The 9,523-nt window shown below is 51.7% G+C and overlaps 3 protein-coding genes across 3 annotated transcripts; 1 reads left to right on the plus strand and 2 right to left on the minus strand.

Annotated features, from left to right (window-relative positions):
- Nucleotides 1–25: 25 nt before the first annotated feature.
- Nucleotides 26–2,857, plus strand: Slc25a11 (solute carrier family 25 member 11). The gene is made up of 8 exons (XM_052756454.1): nucleotides 26–269; nucleotides 868–1,020; nucleotides 1,111–1,317; nucleotides 1,503–1,593; nucleotides 1,710–1,800; nucleotides 1,890–1,989; nucleotides 2,068–2,119; nucleotides 2,255–2,857. The coding sequence occupies exons 1-8, from the start codon at nucleotides 175–177 to the stop codon at nucleotides 2,408–2,410; spliced, it is 945 nt and encodes a 314-aa protein (XP_052612414.1). The 5' UTR covers nucleotides 26–174; the 3' UTR covers nucleotides 2,411–2,857.
- Nucleotides 2,858–3,100: 243 nt separating this feature from the next.
- LOC128121637 (platelet glycoprotein Ib alpha chain-like) lies at nucleotides 3,101–6,304 on the minus strand. The gene has a single exon (XM_052756459.1). It carries the CDS (start codon nucleotides 5,859–5,861, stop codon nucleotides 5,388–5,390), a length of 474 nt encoding a protein of 157 aa, XP_052612419.1. The 5' UTR covers nucleotides 5,862–6,304; the 3' UTR covers nucleotides 3,101–5,387.
- On the minus strand, nucleotides 5,910–9,523 carry LOC128121631 (platelet glycoprotein Ib alpha chain-like). Its single transcript, XM_052756447.1, is given in 2 exon segments — nucleotides 5,910–6,080; nucleotides 6,083–9,523. Coding segments are annotated over 2 exon segments (1,380 nt in total). The 5' UTR covers nucleotides 7,292–9,523.

The raw sequence follows: 9,523 nt of genomic DNA on the forward strand, positions 1-9,523 counted from the left end.
GCTACGCGCCTGCGCCCCCTTTCCTCCCCCTTTCCAGTTTCTAGCTGGAGCCAGACTTGCCTGTCGGAGGGGCGTGCGCGCGCGCGCCCTCGCCCTGTTGCGCGCTGGTGTCACCTTGGGCGCGAGCGGGGCTGTGCGTGCACGGGACCCAAAGCCGAGGGCCATCAAGGGGCGATGGCGGCGACGGCGAGTCCCGGCGCTGGCCGGATGGACGGGAAGCCCCGTACCTCCCCTAAGTCGGTCAAGTTCCTGTTTGGGGGCCTGGCTGGGTAAGCTCAGGCCCCAGGGATGGGAAAAAGGAGGAAGGGACGGGCGCAAGCAACTGGGCCCAGTGCATCTCGGGGTATGTTCCAGTAAATTGAGCCGGTGGGGGCTCACCATGATGTCCAGAGTATTGCGAGGTCCCTGATGGGCTGCCAGGATCTGTTCACCCATTGCGGGGCCCCTACTGGGCTGGCTGCAGTCAAGGGTCATTGCCCGGTGTTTCCACCACCATTGCTTCACTGGCCTGTTTGTGTGGTGGGTCTAGGTTGTTCAAACGCTTTGTTAGAGGACTGCTTGGAGTCCTAGGTTGTGGATGCCCTCTCCACTCCTTAGTCAGACTGCCTGTGGTCTAATTCTGCTTGAACACTGAGGAACTGCCTGAACCATTTTGATTTGCGTGGTCTTTACTGGACATCTGAACTTCTTTTCTGGCACACTGCCCTTCGTGCACACACTGATATTCATGCCCACCAGCCTCCTGAATCCGTAGCTGCATGTCAGGCCCTGACCTTTGTAACTTCTTGCTGCCAGGTTGCAGTAGATACGAATAGAGCTGGGACAGCTGATCTCTGATTGCTTTCCTGTCTTACTGCTTCACTTCAGGATGGGTGCTACCGTTTTTGTGCAGCCTCTGGACTTGGTGAAGAACCGGATGCAGTTGAGTGGTGAAGGGGCCAAGACTCGAGAGTACAAAACCAGCTTCCATGCCCTCACCAGCATCCTGAAGGCAGAAGGGCTGAAGGGCATTTATACTGGGTACTGGGGCCTCAAGTTGGGAAGGGAGGGTGTGGGTTGGCAGGTCCAGACCTTGGCTTGATAAGCTGTGCTGACATTTCTGCTTCTCAGGCTGTCCGCTGGCCTACTGCGCCAGGCCACCTACACCACTACTCGGCTTGGCATCTATACGGTGTTGTTTGAGCGCCTGACTGGGGCTGATGGGACACCCCCTGGCTTCCTGCTGAAAGCCCTGATCGGCATGACGGCAGGTGCAACTGGTGCATTTGTGGGGACGCCAGCCGAGGTGGCGCTCATCAGGATGACCGCTGATGGCCGGTGAGTTCCAGCTCTGAGCCCGACTCCAGCCCCGTTCCTGGCATCTAGAACGAAAGGACTAGGTTTTACATGTTTTTCTTAGCCGAGTTCTACAGCAGGGCGCTTCACCTGCTCAGGCCTCCCTTTCTTTGATCCCATGGCCCCTGAGCTATCCTGATCTTGGCTTTCCCCTGCCCTTTCCCCAGGCTTCCAGCTGACCAGCGCCGTGGCTACAAAAATGTGTTTAATGCCCTAATTCGAATTGCCAGGGAAGAGGGAGTCCCCACACTGTGGCGGGTGAGCAAAAAAAGGTTTGAGCCTTGGGGGGGGGGGGGTGTGGGGTCAAGTCTCTGGTATTTTTTTTTTTTTTTTTTACTCTCCTCTCTCCATTGCCTCCATTCTGTCACCTCCAGGGCTGCATCCCTACCATGGCCCGAGCTGTCGTCGTCAACGCTGCCCAGCTTGCATCCTACTCACAATCCAAACAGTTCTTGCTGGACTCAGGTGAGAGACCCAGAGCTGAATCCTCACTGCCCAGTCTGGCCTGAGCCACCCGAGACTTGGCCACCACCCTCTGCTTCTTCCCCTCCCAGGCTACTTCTCAGACAATATTCTGTGTCACTTCTGTGCCAGCATGATCAGTGGCCTGGTCACCACTGCCGCTTCCATGCCTGTGGACATTGTCAAAACTAGGTGAGTCTGTAGCCTGGGACTGGAGAACTCTGGGAAGGCCTTCTTTCGTCTTTCACGCACATGCTTCCTCTCTTTCAGGATCCAGAACATGCGAATGATTGATGGGAAGCCAGAGTACAAGAACGGGCTGGTGAGGCGGCAGGGAGGGGGAGCCTGGGTCAGAGTGTGGTGGGTGCCCTGGGAGGGATATAGAGGGAGCTGGGTATAGGGACAGAGTCCTAGAGGCCAGGTCACAGCCCCAGCACTTACCGGCCTGTCTGTCTAGGATGTGCTGATGAAAGTCGTCCGCTATGAGGGTTTCTTCAGCCTGTGGAAGGGCTTCACACCATACTATGCCCGACTGGGCCCCCACACTGTCCTCACCTTCATCTTCTTGGAGCAGATGAACAAGGCCTACAAGCGTCTCTTCCTCAGTGGCTGATGTGGCAAGGTCCTGGGACTAGAGTGCCAGGGCTCCTGGGTCACCTACTGCTCCTCCAGTTGGTGCGCCCTGGGGGCCTGATTCTGCTACCCTGGACTCCTCTATTTATTTTCCCTCTCCAGTGTGGTTTACTCCTTTGCGGTTAAGAACTTTAATCTCTTCTGCCCCTGCTCCAGCTTGCCATGCCTGGCCTGATGCTTAGGATTGTTCTGTCCCTGGCTATTCCTAGGAGGACTGAGAAACTTCCCTGAGGACTTCTAGTCGCCTCTTGGGTGTTAGTTTCAGGGCACACAAGACAGCAGACCTCTCTCTCCGGGGAAACCAAGATAGAGCTGAGGAGATAGGAGAGAGCAGAAGCTATCCACATGACCACAAGGGTCTGTGGTGGAAGGATATGGCTTCCTCCTCCCTGAGGACAAAATTAATAAATTGGATTGATAACACCAACCCCAAATCTGGATAGTCTTGAGGACCCTAGGGGGAGCTCACTGCACAAAGAAGCCGATGTCTCTGGAAAACAGACTGGAGTTTTTAACAAAAAATATTAAAGAAAATCACCGACTGGTTTTATGAAAATACTATGTAAATAAGTCGTGCTTCAGCAGCTGACAGAGAGAGAGAACTGGGCCTTGTGTGTATCTTGCAAGCCATTTGCCCAAAACTGCAGCAGCCTTACAAACCATATCACAGTTCTCAGGAAAGGCCTCTGGGATCTCATGACTGCTTTTTCAGCATAAAGAGGGAGGGGGTGCGGAGTGTAATTGAAGTAAGTGGGGTGTGTCGGCACATGCCTTTATTCTCACCCCAGGAGGCAGAGGCAGGCAGATGTCGGTTCAAGAACAGCCAGGGCTACACACAGAAACCATGTCTCAAAAAATTAAAAAGGAGAGCCGGGCACCGGTGGCGCACACCTTTAGTCCCATGAGACAAAGGCAGGTGGGTCTCTCTGACTTCCAGGCCGGCCTGCTCTACAGCATGAGTTCCAGGACACAAAATTAAAAGAGAAAAAGAACTAAGTTGGACTGTAGGATGGAGCCACAGGGGTGGAGAGAGAAGTCCAAATCTCTGGAGGGTGCACACTGGGAGGCAACCCAAGGATTGATGAAAGAAAGAATATTGATCAGAAACTGGGTTGGCTGGGGAAAGTGATTTTTTTTCATCCATTTCTTAAGTATGGTTCCCAGGGCCTCAAGGATCCTGCAAACTTCGTGGACCATAAAAAGATATGGGAAGGTCAAACCAGGAGGAGTGCTGGGCAGCCTGAGGGCTGCATGCCAGACCGGGAAACAGGCAGGCAGCAGGTGCAAACTGTGCCCTTGGCAGAGCCTCAACACAAAAAGAGGGTGCTGGGGCCCCGGCCACTCCTTCCCTAGTCCTTCCATGCACACTGTCCTAGGCCACCAGAGGTGGCTGCCTGGAGTTATTTGAAGCCCTGCACCTGGAGGAGTTTGAAGTCTAGCACGAGGATGACAGACACATCTGGAAATGGCTGTAGCAGTGGTGTGCACCCTGCCCAGCTTAAGACAGAACTCCTTAGCGGTAGCAGTCAGGTTTAGGAGGAGGGTAGGAGGGCAGAGGCAGAACTCCTAGCTAGAGTGAGGACAGGCTCAGAGGAGGAGCCCTGCTCACACAGGTGACCCATGAGACATGCAGTGGTCCAAGGACACAGTGCCAAGGGAGATGAAGCTGGACTGGTGGGTGGAGTCCATGAAGAGAAGTCCTTGATGGCTGATCTCTGAGGTTTGCCCTCTACCTGGATGAGTTGAAGGCATGAAAGAGATTCAGTCAGGTTCACAGGAAGGTCTAGAACCATCTGGAGAAGGGCAGTCTGTAGAGCCAGAAAGATGCTGACTTCCTTCCTTCTCTGGGCCCCAAGCCCTGGACTGCACTGAGAGGAGGTATGGAAGAAGGCCTCATGGTGAGATTAGCAAATGGCAGAATCAGTGGGTTTGGGGGATAGGAGGGTCCTGTTACATCCAGCTTTGCAAGAACAGACCTAAGACTCTTCAGTCAAACTCACCACACCCTTTCCCAGTCCTGACCTGGCCAGTGTGGAGACTTGTGCTCTGGAGGTTGTGGGTGTGAGGAATGTACACACCTCTGCTGCAGGCAGGTAGGCTTTAGCACCGGCTCTCAGCTCTAGGGCATTGTTCTATCTAAGGTTGATATTTGAGGTAGCCTGGTGGGTCCTCAAATCCTGCAGAAGAATCACTAAGGTAGAGGAAGTACCCCTTATGTCCACCTACCCACCCTCAGCTACAACTGGAGGTTTGTTGGGTGGTTGGGGTCAGGGTGGGGACAGTTAGGACTTGGGAATTCTTGTACCAAGTGTTCCAGCCGTTCTCAAGTCCCAAAGAAAGCTACATTCTTTTTAAAAACATTTTTATTATACAGGAAATGCTGGTGGAAAACTAAGAAGTGTTACAGGGAAAAAATATTCATGATACTTAGAGATAGTGCTCCTGTCTTGATTAATGGCTTTTCAAGTTTACTTCCATGTGGGAACCGAGTTCTATTTCTATTTGCTTTTCTAGCTCTTCCCCATAATGGTAACAGTGACCATATGGCCTGGCAATACTCTAAGCAACATAGGTAGCTTGGTTCTATGACCACCTGGTTCCATCGCCTCACTGCTTCTCTTGATGTATGAGGTCTGGATGTGAAGAGGGGGCTTCAGATAAAAAAGTAAATAGCGTTGCCGGGCGGTGGTGGCGCACGCCTTTAATCCCAGCACTCGGGAGGCAGAGCCAGGCGGATCTCTGTGAGTTCGAGGCCAGCCTGGGCTACCAAGTGAGTCCCAGGAAAGGCGCAAAGCTACACAGAGAAACCCTGTCTCGAAAAAACAAAACAAAACAAAAAAAAAAAAAAAAAAAAAAGTAAATAGCATGTCCCTGTGGCAGTCTCATTTTCCCCCTACTCCCAGCTAGATTCCAGTAGAGTCCTTTTCAGTTTTTCAGGATCTCCAAAGTACTCACCTTCACAGACTGTGGTCTGAGTACCTAATACCCACTGTTCCCAATAGGTCCTGACAACGACCCTGGCTGAGAACTGAGGGCCTTCGTCCTGCTACCAGAGGCCCAACATGCCCATTAGGCCTTACCCATAGGAAAAGGCTAGAATGGAAAGTAGGGAGTGACCCTTGAAAGAAGAGCAGCCAGGCCCGGGTCACAGTTACTTGTCTTCCCCTCTGAACCTCCAGACTGGTGTGTGTGCTTGTGGCCAAGGCAGCAGAGAGGCCCAAGTCCAGAGTGTGTGGTTTTATGTGCCAGATCCAGATCAGCAACAAGATGAGTACCACAGAGGCAAATAGCCAGAGGAGAGACAGAATATAGAAGCACAGGGGGAGGAGGAAACAGAACTCAGAGTTGAACAAAGGATCGCTTTTGAAAGTGTCAGAATTTCTTTGAGCCATCTCTTGGACAGTTAGGAAGCTGTTCAACTCTGGGATCATTGTGATGGATTCTAAGAGTAAAGTGAGTTCTGTGGTAAAGAATAGTTCTTAAATGGTCTTATTTGGGAAGATGCCCAGGTGGTAGTGAACACTTGGGTGATGGTGGACACTGGAGTGGTTGGGATGGTGATGGACTCTTGGGTGGTTGGCGTGTGCTGCTGGGCTCGGGGTAGTAAGGGTGGAGGTGGTGGGCTCTGGAATAGTCAGAGTGGAGGCTGTATAAGCATTGATGTGGTGTTGGGCTCTGAGCTAGTCAAGGTAGAGGCAGGCTCTAAGGTGATTGGGGTGATGATGGGTATAGTTTTGGGTTTTAGACTACAAGAGTGTACATTGGATTTAATGGTCTGTGGGAGTGTGGTGAATCCTGGGATCTATATGTGGGTGGATGTGTACTGTTTGTTAGTGGGTTTGTGGGTTGGAGGCCAAGAAGGCATTTGGCTGTCTGGAGAAGTAGGAGACCCTAAGAGTAGGCCCCTGTGGGTAGTATGGGCTTTGGTGTTAGTAGAGAACTTGACCTCGGCCCTTGTAGCAGGTACATCAGAGAAATTATCATGGTCATCAGAGTCTATATCCCTATCACCACTGGTAGGGCAACCCTTCCCTGGGTAAGAGTAGACAGGTGCGGAGCCCAAATTGACACATCGTACACTGGCCACATTAGGGGTCAAGACAGTGACATTGTCACCCTCCTTCCATAAGTAGACATTGTTGGAATTTTGCTGGAGCCAGTTGCGGAAGTAGAGGATATCACAATCACAATACCAGGTGTTGCCATGGAGAAAAACAAAAGGCAAGAGGAGGGTCCCAAAGAAGCCCTTTGGGATTGTATGAAGCCGGTTCCCTTGAAGGTAGAGGGTGTCAAGATCTTCCAGCCCATCTAGGAGCCCAGCGGGTAACTCACACATTTTGTTGTTGGCCAGATTGAGTTTGTTCAGCTTGGTGGTGAACAGGAAGAGTCCAGGGGACAGACTCCTCAGATTATTGTTCTGCAGGTAGAGCTCCTGGAGTTGGCTTAGACCTTCCAGGACACCAGGAGACAGTGATTCCAACTGGTTGAAGGAGACGTCAAGGACAGTGAGTGCAGGCAGAGCCTGTCCTAGGGAGGGCAGACTTCGCAGGTTATTGTGGGATAATTTCAGGTTATCCAGCTTCGACAGTTCCTCGTCAGTCTGCAGGCTGGTCAGCTCACATTCATCCAGGTCCAGCTGAGTGAGGTGAGTGAAGTGCGCTAGGGATGCTGTGGAGAAGGTGCCCAGTTTGTTCTTGCCCATGCGGAGGATGCCTGTGTCTGCTGGCAGGTCTGCGGGCAATGCAGTCAGCCCCTGGTCCTCACAGTTCACTTCCAGCAAGCTGGTCACTTTGGAGACATCACAAGTGGGATGGGAATGTGAGGGACTTGGCAGCAGGAAGAGCAGGATGAGGAGAGCCATATGAACCTGTGGGCAAAGGGAGTTATAAGGATGCCACCCTGGCCCTTGGCATAATTTTCCTAGGCTCCAGCCCTCCACTGCTCTAGCTCTCAGGATGCCTTCCAGAAACAGCTTCCATACGTCCCAGACTTTTCCCTCTCTTCCACCCCTGTCCTCAGTCCTTGGTCTTAGTCCCCCTCAGATCCTCCTCCTCTGGTCCCAGCCCCAGCTTACAGTCAGGCAGAAAGACCTCTGAAGGCACGGACCTTCTTCCAGGGTATGACTGGGTCCTTCTCTCTTCCAGCTCCAAGGAGAGCCAGGCCAAGAGCAGGAAAAAGATAGAGGACCTGTGGAGGAAATGACAACCTGATAACCAGCTCCTGTGACCCAGGGAACAGTCTCCCTCCAGCCACAAGCCCTTATCATCTCTCTCCACAGCTTTCCCCAGAACCCTCTTTGGTTTTACACTCTCCCTTTCCTGCCACCCTGGAAAGATCTAGAGACTCTCCAACCACCAACTTTGTGCAGCTTCTGCCTGCTGCCCTCTTTCCTCCCCCTCCATAGCTATTCTTAGAGATGCCAAATTTTCCTTCTCTGCTCCCTTACACCCCACTGCCACCTTTCCTAGCCCTAAACTGATTCGCCCCCGCCCCAACCTGGGGCTGCTGGCCCCCTCTATTCTATCCACTGGGCTCTTGGCTGATGCTCTCTAAACTGTTTTTGCAACATCCATACCCTGGGCTAGTCCCTCCTGGGGACATGACAAATGACACTCATTTGCTTGGTTTTCGTCTTGCTGGTGTGGTTGGTCCTAATCAGCCTTCTCTGTGGCTCCCTCTTCCTCTACCTTTCTGGAGCAGTAAACCTGTTTTCAGAGCATTCTTGGGCTTTCCTAACATATACTCCATAAACACCTGGAACATACTTTGCTGTGCCTTTAATCACCTCTGCCCCAGACTCAAGTTTTTATCTCTGCTCCAGACCCTTTTCTCTGAGGCCTAGATCCTTAGGTCTGATTGTCTCTCAGACCTCTCTTCTTACATGTTCCACAAGTACAGAAACAATGTACCTCATCTGAGAGACTCAGGAAGGTCCTAAGTTTGAAGCCAGCTCTGGACTACAAAGGAAGACCCTTCTCATGAACACAACAACAAAAAACAAACAACAAAACAGAAAACAACCAAACCCAAACCTCCAATACACCAAAAAGCAACTTCATGATCTAAATCGCTTCATCTGCTAGCCATGGAGGTGCAGGACTGTCAACACTCCTAACCTTGGGAAGCAGAGGCAGGAAGAGCATGAGTTCAGGGCCAGCCTGGGCTGTATCCTGAGACTTTTTCTCAAAACAAACAAACCCACAAAGAAATAGCACTCCTCCTCTGTTGTCCACAACTACTCATTTACCTGATCAATCTGAATACTCCCAGTGCTACTGCCTTCTTCGGACTCCCCCATTATCGAGAATGCTGATTCAACTCTGGTTTCTATCAATTCTTTCAATTCTCCACTGCCCAGGCCTGGGCACTATCTCCTCCTTTCCTGTAGTATTCCGGAAATCTCCAACTTCCCTTCTAGTTTCCATGACAGAATTGCCTGCAAGTGTGCTAATCTGTTGACCACTTGAACTCATCATGGCTCCTGAGAGCTCCAGAAGGCCATCTGCAGTACCTAACATGGCCTTCAGGGCCTGCTAGTCTGAGTCTTGCCCACCTGCCTGCTCAGCCCCCTTGTCTAGTGCTCCCCACCTCCTGATCCTTCTTTGCTGTCCTTGAACTTTCATTCATTACCTTTTCCCAACACACATCTGGTGAGTTCCAGCTCAACATTCATCCCTCTGGGAACTGTTCTGATTTCGAAGCCTAGGTTTGTCCTCTGTTGCAGAAAGTCAGCTGTTAGGTCTGTTGGGTCACTGCCCATCTCATGATGTAAGGATCCTACCTCCTCAGAGAGGGATCACGAACATGAGCTTTCCCATCTCTGCTCACGCTGATGACCGGACAAGGGGTAGACACACGCTTATTGCAGCCGATTCCTGGACTTGCCACTTACATCATGTGTTGCGTGGAACAACCAGGGCAGAATCAAGAGGTGAGGCAGAAGGTAGCAGAGATGGAGGCTATGATGGTGAGCCTTTGGGGGTGGAGGTTTTTCTACTGTATTGCTGTCACCTTTCAGGTATAAGCCACAGGAAAATGATACATTGCCTAGGCCTGGGATGTGGTGCACATCTTTAATCCCAGCACTTTATTA

This window comes from Peromyscus californicus, unplaced genomic scaffold (genome assembly GCF_007827085.1).
Source record: "Peromyscus californicus insignis strain IS unplaced genomic scaffold, ASM782708v3 Scaffold_3__1_contigs__length_106647218, whole genome shotgun sequence".
In the NCBI taxonomy this organism is placed as follows: Eukaryota; Metazoa; Chordata; class Mammalia; order Rodentia; family Cricetidae; genus Peromyscus; species Peromyscus californicus.

Coding starts and splice junctions, on each gene's coding strand:
- LOC128121637 (XM_052756459.1), bottom strand. CDS start 5,861: ATGATCCCAGAGTTGAACAGCTTCCTAACTGTCCAAGAGATGGCTCAA.
- Slc25a11 (XM_052756454.1), top strand. CDS start 175: ATGGCGGCGACGGCGAGTCCCGGCGCTGGCCGGATGGACGGGAAGCCC. Junction 1,318..1,502: donor AGGATGACCGCTGATGGCCG/GTGAGTTCCAGC, acceptor CCCTTTCCCCAG/GCTTCCAGCTGACCAGCGCC. Junction 2,120..2,254: donor CAGAGTACAAGAACGGGCTG/GTGAGGCGGCAG, acceptor CTGTCTGTCTAG/GATGTGCTGATGAAAGTCGT.